At 45.6% G+C, this 16,566-nt stretch overlaps 1 protein-coding gene across 1 annotated transcript in view; it reads left to right on the top strand.

The window, feature by feature from the left end:
• The first annotated feature begins 3,320 nt into the window (after positions 1–3,320).
• The window catches only part of atrnl1a (attractin-like 1a), a 111,829-nt gene continuing 98,583 nt past the window's right edge, over positions 3,321–16,566 (top strand). The window contains exons 1-4 of the mRNA XM_061690662.1: positions 3,321–3,749; positions 14,480–14,563; positions 15,459–15,572; positions 16,223–16,351. Of these exons, the coding sequence (XP_061546646.1) occupies positions 3,568–3,749; positions 14,480–14,563; positions 15,459–15,572; positions 16,223–16,351 (509 nt within the window). The 5' untranslated portion in view covers positions 3,321–3,567. The remainder of the gene's footprint in view (positions 3,750–14,479; positions 14,564–15,458; positions 15,573–16,222; positions 16,352–16,566) is intronic.

Here is a 16,566-nt window from a genome sequence, read left to right as displayed (position 1 = left end):
AGGTCCGTGGAGACGAGACTGGCTGCGAGGCGCAAAGTGCTCACCGTGCAGGTGCAGACAGAGCGGCCAAATCCCCCTCAACGTCCAATGTTTCCTGTAGATGCCCCAAGATGGCGGCAAACGATGGCCGCAATATGACTACACATTTGCGTGCAGATGAACTTTGTTCTCTCGACGAAAATCACTGCAGTGGACCGTGCCGGTCTTCATGTCCAAGTCTGTATTACACTGCCCCCAGGTGGCCAAGGCGCCAACACCAGAAGGAGCCGCGCACTCGCAATGAATTCATCATCACGATGCACAAACGCTTTCCGTCTTACACTGTCGTTTTAATGATGTTTTTATAAAGTACAACAAGTTTTATTCCGTACTTTATTACATTATAACAAATGTTTTGTATGTTGTTGTTTTTGTATTTATTTCAATGGGGAAAAGATGATTTGAAAGATGAGTGTTTTAAGTTACAAGTTCAAGGAAACGAATTAAAGTTGTATCTCAAGGCGCCCCTGTATTTGTATTAGACATGGCTTAGGCCGGACGGAATATTAAAAACACCAAACAATTCAGATTTTCAGCCAATACCGGAGGATAGTCGTCCCCCCCCCAAAAAAAATCTGTGAATTAGAAGATTCCGAGAAAGGAGGGGTCGTGCAGTTGAAAACATCACGGTAGATTTAGCATTTTGATGTTTTTAAACGTCTAAATTAAGACGAAAACTATAATAATTGCTTTAAATTGAAGAAAATATCTATTCGTCCCTTTTTTACACTACTTTTTGGGGACCCGTATAATTGTCAGAGCTCGTCTTATGGTCATCCGCCTTTGTGAGGCACAGTACTGTCTGCCTCACTTCTCGCTTTAACTGTTGTTTTATATGATCAGCAAAAGTAAATATGTAATGCACAAATATAAAATAGATTATCCTGATGATGGAAAATTGGAGTGCATATTTAAAGTGTCTGAAAACATTATGCTGGAGACATGGAGACAAACAGGCACTCGCCAATTACAAGCTTCCTCAACCAAGTTCACGGGGGATTGCGTAATCTGGGGTGAGGCGAGGCCGCTTGCTGCCGCGCTTTGCGTTTCGCGCAGTTCTCTGGAACAGGAAACAATCAAATTCAGCATCGTTCACAGTGAAACCATGAATGTCATTCAATTCAAATAGAGAATCCGTATTAGTTACACAGCACAGAAATAAAATTGAAAGGAATTTTGTTCAATCTTTGTGTGTTTAGTCACATTCTGACAAAAGGTTTGAATATCAAGTGTGGTGCCTCACAAAGATAGAAAGACAAATGCAAACACGCTGGCGTTTTACTCACGCGGACCAGTCCAAATGTCCCCACAAAGACATCGTGTATAACACAAACTCATGTTAGCAATTTGTTGTCTGGACCAGTTGAACTGCCCCACAACAGCAAACTGTCCCCTGAATTATAACCCTTTTTATTGGTTACTTTCTTTACTTGAGTTATTTCACGAGTATGAATTCATTGTTGCTCAAAACATCACGTTGTATAAAAGAAGTGCTGTGCAAAACTGCGACATGACGTAACTGTCAGCTGCAAGGATGGAAGGGACGTCACCGAGCACCAAGGAACGTCGCTGCCCCCTGCTGGACCGCATTTATTGTTCACTTTCCCTTCAAACGGTGACCCAATAACGCCAAAATCACACACTGGGGACTTTTTTCATTTGTATTTTTTTTAATTTTTGAGTATAGTTTTTTTGGTGGGATAGACAACTGTATACAGATACTGCATATAAAACATATTAAAGTTGGATATGCGAATATGTTGTCGTCAATCATATTCGTAATGTGGATTGTCACTTGCTGAATGCTGAACAATAACAAGACATCTTATGGAAAAGTGACTTTTTAATGTCTTGCGTTCAACATTGCAATGGGAGCCAATCATAAATCTCGCGCCTCCGAAGCGGAGCCCGGCGGGACGAGGCCGACGGAAAGGGGCGAGGTGCCGGAATAAGCGGAAATAACGGCCGACTCGTCCAAAAAGTCATTCGATAGCAGATAATCGGCAAGCGCAGAAAGTTAGCTGGCGCCTCAGGCCGGGCACGTGCACGCGCTCCGGCCCCCCCCCCCCCCCAAAAAAAGGGCACCTGTCGACAAAATCTTTCATACGATAAAGAAAAAAACGCTTGCATGTATTGAACAAATGTATTTATATTGTTAACACAATCAACACAGTCAATAATACAAATATCGGTGATCTAGAAAGCCAACATGGGCGTGTTTGGAAGGAGGAGGCGGGTTGGGGGATCAAGCGGGAGCATATCGCCGGTGTCGGGCGGAATCCTCGCATCGCCGCGGAAGCAAAAGACTTTATGGAGCCATTAAGATTGCGTCATCAAAGAGAAGCGAGAAGCCGTTGGAAACCCTTCGCGTTGAGCAATAACTTCTCAAAATAACACACACCGCCGTGGGCACGGACCAATAGCATCGATTTGTAATTGACCAAATCTGGTTTTGGACTGACAAGGCAAACCCAAGATATTTCATGTTCAAATTGACATCGGACATTGTTATTGTTTTCTGTTTGTTTTCCCAAATTCGTGCCTGCGACACTCCCCCCCCCCCCCCCAAAAAAAAAAGCTGGCACAGGGGCAACAAAAGACTGGTGAAGTTGTGCTGCCACAAACGGCTGTTTGGAACATTCCACAGGTGAACAGGTTACTTCGACAAAGGCGAGTGTCACGATTGCATCCCGGCTCGCCATGTGTGAGGTGCCATGTCCCCCTTTTGGAAACATCTTCTTCTCCAGTTTATCGGCGGTTGGCACATTTCTGCCATCTTGTGGTAAGGAGCGCGGAACCAGAAAATACAAACCGTCCTTTTGGAAACATCCTCCGCGAGCAAGCGGGAAGTTGGAGACGACGTGGAGGAAATGGTTCGATCAGCATCTCAATATTATATTTGACATCTGGAATCAATACGTCGACTCTCCCTGCGGTGCAGCGTTTGCTACTTCCGCATCCAACTTCCCCTTGAAAGCTTATTGTCACCTTTAAAAACAAATAGATACATTTTCTTGAGGAAGATGCGTCATTTGTTGGATTTTTCTTCGACAGCATCAACCTCGACTCGATGGGCGCGGAAGCTGTCCCTTTAAACGCCGTGGCCGCGCTGCTCGTGCGCGGCGCTTTGTGCAGAAGTTTCTCCCGTTCGAGAGCAGCTGCGCACCGGGCACAGCGGGGCTCCGCCTGCCGCAGCATCCCGGGAAGCAGAGCCCGCCGCCGGCGAGAGGAGAGTCGAGGACCTCCCGCCGGGCTCCGTGGAGCCGTCTATTTCCTGGACGAGGCCTCGTTCATGTTACGTTCGTGCGGCGGTGTTTAGCCGGCCACGAGCTTCTTCAAGTCGTGGCGTTTTTTGTTTGGAATTGATCAAAACAAGATTTTTATTTTTATTTTTATTTTTTTTGAGGAACGCATGGAAAGAAGCTTTTTGACGGGGAGCAGGTGTGGGCGGGGCCGAGCGGAGATCGAATGATTGATTGAATTGATTGACAGGCAGCTCGGCGCGGCGCGCGCACGCTCCAGCCAGCCATGAAGCGCGCGCTCCAGCTGTGCGTGCTCGTCACCGTCACGGCGGCGCAGCTGGCTCTCCACGTGGGAACTTCCACGCGGTGCGCCACCGGCTGCCACGCGGGCTCGTGCGTCAACGGCTCGTGCGTGTGCCACCACGGATGGGTGGGCGAGCAGTGCCAACACTGCCAGGGCAGGTTCAAGTAAGTGACGCACACACACCTTTTTATCAACTTTATTTCCAACTTAAGTTTGACTTCAATATTTGCGGTTCACTTTTCAAGAATTCACCAATTGGGTTTGTTTGTTTGTTTGTTTTTATTGGTGTGAAACTTATTCGCAGCGATGAGCTGCAACACTCGCTCACTTCCTTAAAAAACAAAAATGTGTTTTTATGAATACAAATGGAGCTCTTTAATATTTCCCTGTCTAAAAAAACAGAATGATGACATAAATGGAATGTAAAGCAATGAAAGTTTTTGCCACATATCCTTGGCCACCTGGGGGCAGTATAACACAGACATAGAGAAATAAAATTTGACGTCTCACTTCCCCAGTAAGCCGCAGTAATATTAGTCGTTCTTCGCAGAGGATAAAGACTGTAGTATAGAGAAGATGGCAAAGTTGTTCGATGTTTTTCAACATGCAACGTTTTATGTTTACTTTTGACAGTAAACTTCAGCTGGGCGAGGCAATAAACTGCCGGAAGTCTCATTTTGCTTCTTGTTGAGTTGGCTGCCAGCATACGGCGCTCGTATCTCAAGTCTTTGTTCGTAAGTCAGAGCCAAAAAAAAAGAAGAAAAAAGACTGCTCGTATCATAAAACACAAACAAACTTGAAAGTCACGTCGCTCATACCTCGAGGCACCACCGTATGCTCAAGTGATACATCTGGACTGAGAGTAAAAGCTCCCGATGCCACGAGGAGCTCAGTTTATGCTGCTAACATGGCGCCCCAAAGCGCAAAAATCTGCAGATGGGCGCGAATCGGCGAGTCATTCGCAAAAAGTCGTTAGTTCGGTTTGACAGAAAAACTGGCAGGGTTCGCTGTGTTACAAAACATGAGCACGGCAGGAACAAAGTGAACATTAGCTGTGGAGTTGCGCTTGGATGTACGTCATCGCCACCTCTCGGTGCCTGGCTCAGATTGTGTCCATGATGTGTGTGTGTGTGTGTGTGTGTGTGTGCGCCACAACAAGCCTGACATTGTATAAACTTGGACATTAACCAAAAGAGCAGCATGGACGGAGACAAAGTGTTTTGCAAAAAGACAAAGATGGGGAGCGGCAAGACGACTTCTGCCAAGGCCAAAACAGGCAGCAAAAACAATATAGTCACGCGCGCACCTTCTGTATAGACTGGAAGTAAAAACAAAAAAAACAGTCTACACACCGCTGTTCAAATTCAACCTTTTTGTTATATATATAAAAAAGTAGACCAATATAAAGCATTTCAAAACCTTTCCCACCATTAAAGTGACCTTTAACCTTTTATAAATCAATTGGAAAAAAAGAAAGATTCTTGCTGTAGGATGAGACAACAAAAACGGCAGGAAAAGCCTACCAGGAACTCCGAACTTTATTTGGGGTTAATCAGAGGCACTTTAAAAAGTGTCAGGAGTGTGCTGTCCCCCATTTTAAATGAGTTTGAATGCGATTGGTTCATTCTCAACACGGCCACATCCCCACACACTTGCGCAACAACATTCTCAGTCGTTGTTTATTTATTTTGTATTCATTGTGTACGTGATTGATTTGCCGTGCTTTTGTTTTTGTCGGTCCCCCGCTCCCCCATTTTGTGATAAGGAAAAATGAACGGGGGTGTGTCGACTTTTTATATCTGCTGACTGACTTTTGTACCATTAAGCCCCTATCCTCGCTCATGCCACCGCAACTATACTGTCAAGCTGTCAGAGAGCGCGACTCGCGCTCCTATTTGTTTCGCTTCTGTCTCTGCTATCATCGGTATCATAAAAAAATGTGTTTGCGTGGCAGATGGAGTGCTGCCGGATGGATTTGCCATCAAGCTGGCCGACCGAATAAAAATGCCAAGAGAGTCAAAATATACAAGTCGAAATCAGGTGGCTCCACGTGTGTTGTTGTTGCCCATGCAGTGTAGCTGGTGACTGCCACCAAGCGGGTTTTACCACTACTATGGGTGGGCTAGTGGGGTATTACCGCCACCGTGGGTGCGCTAGCGGGATATTACCGCCACCGTGGGTGCGCTAGCGGGATATCAGAGCCAGCGTGGGTGCGCTAGCGGGCTATTACCGCCACCGTGGGTGGGCTAGCGGGATATGAGAGCCACCGTGGGTGCGCTAGCGGGCTATTACCGCCACCGTGGGTGCGCTAGCGGGATATTTCCGCCACCGTGGGTGCGCTAGCGGGATATTAGAGCCACCGTGGGTGCGCTAGTGGGATATTAGAGCCACCGTGGGTGGGCTAGCAGGATATTAGCGCCACGTGGGTGCACTAGCGGGATATCAGAGCCAGCGTGGGTGCGCTAGCGGGCTATTACCGCCACCGTGGGTGCACTCGCGGGCTATTACTGCCACCGTGGGTGCGCTAGCGGGATATTTCCACCACCGTGGGTGCGCTAGCGGGATATTAGAGCCAGCGTGGGTGCTCTAGCGGGCTATTACCGCCACCGTGGGTGGGCTAGCGGGCTATTACTGCCACCGTGGGTGCGCTAGCGGGATTTTAGAGCCACCGTGGGTGCACTAGCGGGCTATTACTGCCACCGTGGGTGCGCTAGCGGGATATTTCCACCACCGTGGGTGCGCTAGCGGGATATTAGAGCCACCATGGGTGCGCTAGCGGGCTATTACCACCACCGTAGGTGCGCCTTCACACAGCGACGTGGCAGTGAGTCGCGCAATCAGGTTCAAATTGTCTGATTGCAACAATTGCTTTCAACGCAACAGGCTGGAAGAAGTGAGCGCTATTGCCGTCACTTCCGTCCCCTCTTGTACTAGGCAAACGATTTCTGCCAACCTTCACGCTGCGGATACAACTAGCCAATTTCCATTAAGTACATGTCAGAGCAAATGAGAATCAGGAGGTCGGAGGAACTGCCTGAAGAGCTCAGAGACAGAATTGTGACAAGGCACAGATCTGGCCAAGGTAAAAAAAAAAACAAATTCTGCTGCACTTAAGGTTCCTGAGAGCACAGTGGCCTCCATAATCCTGAAATGGAAGACGTTTGGGACGACCGGAACCCTTCCTAGAGCCGGCCGTCCGGCCAAACCGAGCGATCGGGGGAGAAGAGCCTTGGTGAGAGAGGTCAAGAAGAACCCAACGATCACTGTTGCTGAGCTCCAGAGATGCAGTCGGGAGATGGGAGAAAGTTCAAGACAGTCAACCATCGTTGCAGCCCTCCACCAGTCGGGGCTTTATGGCAGAGTGGCCCGACGGAAGGAAGCCTCTCCTCAGTGCAAGACGCGTGAAAGCCCGCATGGAGTTTGCTCAAAAACACCTGAAGGACTCCAAGATGGTGAGGAATAAAATTCTCTGGTCTGATGACACCAAGATAGAAATTGTTGGCCTTAATTCTAAGCGGCATGTGTGGCGAAAACCAGGCACTGCTCCTCACCTGTCCAATACAGTCCCAACCGTGAAGCCCGGTGGTGGCAGCATCGTGCTGTGCGGATGTTTTTCAGCTGCAGGGACAGGAAGACCGGTTGCAATCGAAGGAAAGATGAATGCGTCCAAGTACAGGGATGTCCTGGACGAAAACCTTCTCCAGAGTACTCAGGACTTCAGACTGGGCCGAAGGTTCTCCTTCCACCAAGACAATGACCCTAAGCACACAGCTAAAATAATGACGGAGTGGCTTCAGAACAACTCCGTGACTGTTTTGGAATGGCCCAGCCAGAGCCCTGACTTAAACCCAATTGAGCATCTCTGGAAAGACCTGAAAATGGCTGCCCACCAACGTTCACCCTCCAACCTGACAGAAGTGGAGAGGATCTGCCAGGAGCAATGGCAGAAGATCCCCAAATCCAGGTGTGAAAAACCTGTTGCATCATTCCCAAAAAGACTCATGGCAGGATTAGCTCAAGAGGGGGCTTCGACTAAATACCGAGCAAAGGGTCTGAATACTTATGGCTGGGGATCTTTCAGTTTTTCTTTTTTAATAAATCTGCAAAAATGTCAACAATTCCGGTTTTTTTTTTTCTGTCAATCTGGGGTGCCGTGTGTACATTAATGAGGGGGAAAAAATGAATTGAAATGATTTTAACAAATGGCTGCAATATAAAAAAGAGTGAAAAATTGAAGGGGGTCTGACTGTATGGTTAAGAGATTGGTTTTATAACAAGCTTTTCTACTTATGCAAAGATGCAAATAAACTATTTACAACTAAAATAGAAAACGAAATTGTCATCCTAACGCCCTGGTGAATCAAGACAATTCGATGTCAGAAGCAAAACTGTTTTTCTCCACTTTCTGCTTCGTGCCAATTTCCCAATTTGGGAAAAGGTCACATTTGATGATTACTGCGTTTGAAAATCTTCAGGTTCGTGCCGTTCGACTGAAATCCTCTTCACGGTTTTCCACATGAAACATCCAGAAGGCTCCTACAGTATCTTGCACTTAAAAGAAGGTTTTGCGCTGTATTAGTCGAAGGGGCAAACAAACATATTAAAGAGGCACATCCAAATTTGAGGAGCCGGCAACGACGGATTTGAACTGAAAATTTGGTCCACGGTGGCGTATTGTGCCGAGCGGAGAGGACGGTCGCTGACGGTGTTTATTTAGTTATTGAATTATGTTTTTTTTTTTTGGCAAGACGCCCACAACTTCGACCTCCCACCCGCTCGTCACGCCTCAGCCACTCCCACGCGGATCAGACAAATGCGGAATGAAATTCTCACTAAGTGACCATGTGGAAATGTCAGGTGGCGTTACAGTTGCTAACGCGGCCACAGTTTGACCCGGGACAGATTATTTCCCATCATGACCTTTACTTTAAATCTCCTCTGTGCACCCCCCCCACACACACATAATCCTGCTCATAGACAGACAAATAAGGCACGTGCGTGTGTGTTGATGGTCACAGATGCGTCAAAATATATGCATATATGTGTGTGTGTGTGTTAATGCCCGTAGAAGGCAACTAAGCCATTCAAGGACAAAACATGGTTGTTTTAGAATGAACAGAGTGCGTCTCTCTTCCAGCACTCATCTGCTCGTGTGTGTGCGCCCGCGCGCGCGCGCGATTAAGCCTTGTGCACGGTGATGACGACACAGCCTGGCAACCAAAAGATACTTCAGGACATTTCTACATTTCTCTACTTGGTGTGTGTGTGTGCGTGTGTGCGTGTGTCTGCGTGTGTGCGTGCGCACCATCTGTCCGGTGTGAGGTAATGATGATGATGATGATGATGATGATGAGCTCACGTTTTTCTCAGCAGTCGTCTGACCTGATTCGTTATCATTGTGGGATGTTTACATGACATTTCATTAGGTACAATATGGCCTAAAATATATATATATTTATTTTTGGGATATATATATATTTTTTAGGATTTTTGTGAAAAAAAATAAAAAAAAAAAAATAAAAAAAATATATATATATATATATATATATGGTTTTTTTTTTTCAAAAAAACCCTATTTACAAATTTTTGGAAAAAAACCTTCGTTATTAATTTTATTTTTTTGTGTGTGCATCGATCTACGTAAGCGGCTGAAAGGACACAAAAAAATACATTTGAATGACTCGGTCTAGACCCGTTTCACCAATTGACACGGAATTGCGTGTCAATTGGATTTGTTTGTCAAAAGATGCAACAAATAAATAAATAATAATAATAAAATAAAACCGTTTCAAACACTATCCCTGAAGTTTAACAGGCAGCCGACCGATTTGGTTCGTAGCAGACATTTTGGGCGGATCCCTAATCCCTAATCGGAAGCGGGCACACGAGACTAAATTCCCCATCTTTTTTAGCGTACGGCATCTAAAGTGGGCGGAGCATGGCGCCAAAGTTTGACGATCATTCCCGAAATCGGCCGTGAAAAACCAGGACACGAGGACCCGTTCATTGCTGCTTGTAGCTTGAATTTCGTTGTTTTTCATTTTCTGTCTCTGAGCAGCGTGCGTGCTGTAAATTCTTTACAGCTGTGCTCAACGTTCCCGCAGGCACGAGTTGTACTTTAATCGTTTTACACCTGCTTGTTCCAGCACTTACTAAGAAGATGCTTAGCTCCAAATTCACATTTGTGCTGTGAAACAGCCACAAATGCTTCTACAAGTTTATAAAACGCCCGTACAAAAGATCACGTGTCAGATCGTTGGCAGTAAAATATGAAGTCTTACGTTAGCGGGCCCGGTGACGTTAGGCCTGGGAAGGCGGAAGGGCTGGATCGAAAATCTCCCGTTTTACCGCTCTTATACAAGCGGTGGATTCCCCGGCACTTCGACCCAGCAGCGTCCAAGCGGCGTGCAGAGCCCACGCGACCGCAACAAAAGCTTGCTGAGGTGCTCGCATAGTAACAAGCAGCGAGAGCGACTGTTGTTCGCTTAAAGTCGTTGATTGACACTGCAGTTGAATTTCACCGTATAAAAGAATGACACCTACCGAATGTTCCGCTACATCACAGACTTCATTTCTTTCTTGGTTTTTGTTCACACAAATGTCTCGTTCAAAGCTAGCACGCAATGAGGGGAAAAGCCCCATTGACGAGCTAACCAAAGTTAGCATTGAACTCAGGGCACTTGTATCGCTCAAAATCATGCATTTTGGAACACAAAGGGTATAACAACACATAAACAGGCAATATAACACTCTCTGGCATATATTTATACTTTCTTTATTACTGCGTGTGTATCTCATTGCGTGCACCACACTGCCCCCCAGAGGCCAAGACGTGCGCAGCAGTTACTTCATGTGACCCATTGGTTAATAATGGCTCAGTTTTTTCATACCTACTGTTGCTGATGACTTTTCTTTGCTTGAGCAATATCACTTGATTAAGCCTTTTATAACATTGCACACTACATACGAAATAAGTCAATTATGTACGATTATTGCTGAAATGATATCGGTCTGATATCAATATCAGCCAAAACTCAAGGTATTATTATTATTATTATTATTATTATTATTATATCGGTATCAGATCGGAAGTGAACATTTCTTTCAAACTCCAATACTGGACAAAAAAATATGAACGACGTCATCGGCAACTCGTTGACGATGACGATTTCTCACAAATGTACTGCGACTGTCAACGTTTTTCGATAATGAACTTTCACTGTACAGGAAATGTGTTAAGGAGCAATTTACTATTCTTAACGCTATTTTTCCTTTTTCTTTACTTTTCAAACTGGGCTCCGTTTTGGACGAAACGGCGGCAGAGGTCGGGTGTGTCGCTCTGGGGATTTCGCTCGTGTGTCCTCTGCCGAGTACAGCAAAGCATCCCATAATCACATCATCATCATCATAATAGGACGGGACTGACTGGGATTCCTGTCGTTATGGCAACCGAGACTCCCTCGCTCCCCTCCCACGTTATACACAATAGTGTTTTTTAAACGAGACCACAAGTAATGCGGCTCACCACACGCACGCACGCACACGCTCTTGCCTGAAGGACGATGTTTCATCGGTTTGCGGTCAGGCTGCGAGGACGTCCGTCACAACACAGCGGCCTGTCGTCACACTGCAATAAAGTGAACATTTGAAACCGATCTTTTCAAAAATGTCTTATTCAAAAGTGAGCCGCAAAAGCTGAGTTTTCCCCGTTGGATGTCATGCCGAGGGTGTCCCTAATGAGGTGGCCAATGCCAGAAATTAGACGGATCCCTCAGCTTTCCTCGGTTTTCCCACCCGTCCGTGTTTTATAACATGTGTCGTTATGGGCGGAGTCTATCCCAGCTGACGTGGGCAGACGAGGCGGGGTACACCCTGGGGGTACGCGAGCACCCGGTGCTCGTCGAACTTGACGATCCTAAAAAACAATCACTGACGGTGTGGTGTGTTGTAGGGTGGGGGGGCGGGCACGTGCCCTCAGTGCCCCCCAAGTTCCGCCGCCTCTGCGCTTTTTCCCATTTCATTTTTCCCTCCTTTTTTTTCCCTGTGTACTCTTTCTTCTTTTTCTTTCCCCTCCTTTCATTGTTGTATTCTCGCCCTCTTTCTGACAGCATGGCTTGTGTGTGTGTGCGTGTGCGTGTGCGTGTGTGCGTGCGTCCGTGTGTCAGTCAGTGTGTAACAATAAATGATGTGCTGGCTGGCTTGTAAGCCATCGGTTCGTGACTATACTGTCTATGAAGTAAGATCCATGACACACACACACACACGGTCCAGTCGGGGCTTTTCTCGGCTAACTACAGAGAAGGTCAAGGTCATTCAATTGTTGGTCATTCATCTTTTGTTGTTGTTGCGCTGCCTCGCCGCACACGCGCACGCACACACTTGGAGCAGATGCGTCAATCTTCACGATGAGCCCGGCTCGGGCACGCCCGCGCCGCGCTCCTTCATAACAACGATGCGGCCGTCATCCCCACGCTGTCGACCGATTCGTCACCGGCGTCGTGTGCTGTTTCGGGTTCGACGGTGATTATATATCCAAATATTTCTCCGTGGAAATAGGGCATCTTTATTGCACTTCATTCAAGTTATCCGAATTTTTTTTTTAATGCGCCTTCCGTAGTTGAGAGCGCCTCCCCGCTGATGTGCACGGCTTACACTCACAACATGGTTGCAAACACAGAGGCGCTAGTTTTCAAAAGCATCGTCACTTTTGACGACTTGCCGACTTTTCTGTCGTCTTTTGCGACCCGACACGAGTGGAATCGTTTTCAAAATGTTTTGGAAGGCAGGCAAGTAATAGAGCAACATGTCGCGCGGTCTTGACCCGAGGTATGCGATTACAGGTTGCAAATATTTCTGGCATCATTTTATGATGTTAAATTGTCGATCGAGTTTACGATCTTTTTTTTTTTCTCTCCAAAGAGCAAACTTTCAAAGCTTGTTTCATATCAGGCCAAATGAATCAAATGTCAGAAGGGGAATACAAACAAAAAGCAAAACTTGATTTGGCGGGGGAAAAACATTGAAATTCGTCCCCCCCCCCAAGTCTGATAAAAAGTTAGCTCGTATAACTCGCACCTTCTCCTGGTCCCTTTTGGATTTGTTACACAAAAGCCAAAGAAAAAGCAAAACTGCCTCAGCTAATCTTTTGACAGTCGCCGAAGGGAACTCTCGTTAAAATGCGCTTTTGAGGAATTTGAATGTTTGCCGAGCGTCGCTGCCTGCCGAGGTCACTCGAAGGACGCCGCTGAGCTCGACGCAGACGGTCGGCTGCGTTTGGCGAGCGAGGCCGCGGAAGACGACGACGACGACGACGACGTGGCAGGAAGCGTGTCTGCGTGTCCGTGCAAATGTTTGGCAGCGAAGCCAACGGCGTGATTGTGTCAACGTTTCGAAAGTTCAGCCAGTTTCACTTGGCGACACGCAATTCGCTCGGCATGCCTTTCATACTCCTCCGTCGTCGCTTCATTTGCTTCCACACTTCGTCGCTCTTTCTTCTGTCTGTCATCAATTATTTACCGGCGGCAGTTGAATATTTCAAAGGGCGTCCCGCTGTCTTTTTAGTTTCTTCTTTTCCTCCACACCTTCATCCCTCTGTCCTGTTTCGTTTTGTTTTTGTTTTTCTCCCCCTCCTATTGGGCTATCTCAACCCAATCCGGAACAATCCTGCCTTGGTATCGGTTTGCGCCAATTGCAGTGCCGCGATCTACTTCCGCAAAAAAAAAAAAAAAAAAAAAAAAACACACTTTTTTACAAATATTTTTTATGGGGTCATTCTTTGATTGATTGCGAATGTTACTCAAATACAATGCGCTCCTCCGTACATAAATGATGAAGAACATGTTTTTCATCATCATCATCTTCTTCTAATCTTGGCTCAGAACCAGCGGATCGAACTGTGACGGGATCACACTGATGGGAGGTGTGAGCGTGCGCGTGTGCGCGCGTGCGCATTGCATCCTGCCGTGCGGCAATCTGCTCCCCTCGCGCTCGTAATCTCACGCGGCGTCGCAATTTTTTGCGCGTGGATGACCGCTTTGGCTTTAGCATGTAGCGTCGCCATCCGCGCATGTTTTAGGTCGGGGGTCCTCGTCCTCCCCGTCGCCATGACGACCTCACCGCGATGTTTGGCCGGCGTGGCATCGGCGCGATTGACAGGCAGCGATCGTGATGTTTCATCATCTTCTGACTGGCTTGCAAAATTGGAAACATTTCCAATTTATGGGAATATGTTGGGATAAAGCAGAAATGTACAAAATTCATGATTGGCTCTTAAAAACGAATTTAAATTTAGTTGGCAAAAAAATCTATGATAGTTTATTTCAGATTATTATTATTTGTTAAAATTATGAGCTGTTGCTTGGTCAATTTTTGGGCTGCAATTAACAATTATTTTAATGTTCGATTTTTTTCAATGAATCAATGAATTAGATCAAGTCATTCTTTTTCAAAAAGAGGAAATTATTCAAACTTAACAATGCACAGACCAACATTGATGATGATCCAGTTACTGGTTCGGTTGGTAAAGTATCAGAAAATCGGCGAAAATGTTGATGGTTGTTTTCCAAAGTGAAAGCAGATGTTCGCAAATGTTTTATTTTGATTAACCGCAAAGATAATTGGTCTGCTTTCATGGAGGACGACACAAATCGGAGAATATTCGCTGTCGCGATGCTGAAATTCGGAGGATTTGGGCAATCTTCCGTCAAGCGATATCTCCAAACGATTAATCGGTTACCAACTAATTGTTGATGAATCTGCAGCCGCACAAACGAATCATCTGCTCTGAGAAATAAATCTTGACTCCAGTAAAGATGCTTTTATGGCGACGGACGTGCTGCTATCCATCCTGGCTTGTTTCTTATTTTATGAATGCGTTTATCGTTCCTGTTCTCAGGTTAACCGAGCTGTCGGGTCGGCTCAGCGACGGCCCGATGAATTACAAGTACAAGACCAAGTGCACGTGGCTCATTGAAGGATTGTAAGTCCCCCCCCCCCCCCCCCCCAAAAAAATCTCTTCAGAAGGCGAATGAAGAATATTAACAATCGGGCTGTCGTTATCAGCGGACCTCTGACACAGTCGTTACGCATTTACATTTTTATTTGCTGGACAAAAAATAAAAGCGGTATAGAGTTTTTGTGTGCGCAAAAATCAAGTCCATTAAAAAGAGCATTCAAATATGAACGAATGAATTAATACGGGAAGTGAATACAATGTGTTCATAACAAAATATTGTAATATAATATTTATTAATTGATTATCTGGAAACTATTTAATGGGTATTTATTTCATGACAATTTTAATTCATACCATTTAATATGTAAATATTTCATGTAATTACTTAATTTCTGTAAGTGTGTTATATCATTCGATTGAATTTTATTTTACTGCAATTATGAATTTGTATCTAGTTGATATATTATTATTGCTGTTGATGTTTATTTATTGGCATTATTAATAAGGTCCTGAAATATCTATATCATCAAGAAATGAAAAATTGGAATGAATAACTAAGGTTAAAAAACTAAGAATAAAAAATCATGAATACGACTGAATTAAAATGTGAAGCAAATACAATGTAATTTCATCAATGAACTTTTCAAACATTTTGAATAATTCTATTTAACGAAAATGTATTTCTATGTTTAATGACATTTTTAGTCAATTTATTTTGAGATCTCTCTCATTATCTCATGACATTTAATCCTTCTTTGAATTTGATGCTGTTATAACTTTTAGTTGTATTTGAGTTCTTTAACAGCATAATGAATCATTGGATCATAGAAAGGCCTTACTACTCACAAACTCTTGAAATATCTCGATAAAGTATCATTTCCATATGATTGTTGTTTTGTTTTTGTGTTCCGGCCCCAAGTCCCCAGGCGCCGTTGAGGCTGCGCTTCGGCCACTTGGCCACCGAGTGCGGCTGGGATCACGTGTACGTGTACGACGGCGACTCGCTCTACGCGCCGCTCGTCGCCGCCTTCAGGTCAGTTTCGTAGCGTTCGACGGGTTCAAATCTCCAAACATCGCTACTGCCTAAAACTGCCTATTTATAAATGCATAAATGAAGCTCCTTCCCTCACTGCAACACAGTTCTGTGGCACAGAGATGCCACAAGACGGTGCCAAAGCAATATTCTTTATTTTCGACGGGGTTTGGGCCTGAGCAAAAACAGCAAATGGGTGATTACTATTGTTCTTTTTTGGCCAAATAATGGAGGTTCGCTTTCAAAAACAATCTGCGAAGAGGTGAGTCCACAAGTAACGAATTGCGAAGATGTTGGGGGCGCTGCAGTGCAAACCCTATCTGAAGTTGTCCTTTACAAACCTACTTCAGCTTGAAAACCACTGGACATCCAATACACGCGCACACGCACACACACACGCGCTTGACATTTCAGTTGTGAGGCACGCAAAAAAAAAAAAAAAAAAGGAAAATTATGTAACATTTTGCTGCATGCTTTGAATGACACAAAGTAGCGCCATCTGCTCGATGAACTCAAATTTGAAAGTTACTAACTTGTCCAAATATATCCCCTAACATAAAGGTTTATTTACGTTGGCATAAATGTGGGCGCAAATGTGCCATTTTTTGTACTTTTTGGATTGGAAACGTAATCGCGTGTTTTTCCCTCAGCGGTCTGGTGGTTCCCGAGTCGGGCGGCCACGAGACGGTTCCGGAGGTGGTGACCACGTCCGGCTACGCTCTGCTGCACTTCTTCAGCGACGCCGCGTACAACCTGACCGGCTTCGCCGTCACGTACTCGTACGCTCTCGCTCATCATCTTGCCGCGTTAGGCACGATTCATCGATCGCCAATCGTTACGGAAGCGCTCGATTTCGCACCGTTGCATTGTCTGGAAGCCGCGCGGTCGTAATTGGCAGCGAGCGGCAAAGGGCGCCAAATCGTTTGCTGACGAAATGGGCTACCGTGAAAAGAAAAATAATAATAATAATCATCATCATTTGAATGAGCAAAAG

This window comes from Phycodurus eques, chromosome 11, assembly GCF_024500275.1.
Source record: "Phycodurus eques isolate BA_2022a chromosome 11, UOR_Pequ_1.1, whole genome shotgun sequence".
Classification (NCBI taxonomy): domain Eukaryota; kingdom Metazoa; phylum Chordata; class Actinopteri; order Syngnathiformes; family Syngnathidae; genus Phycodurus; species Phycodurus eques.
The sequence above is the reverse complement of the archived record's forward strand: the minus strand, read 5'-3'. Positions and strand labels throughout refer to the sequence as shown.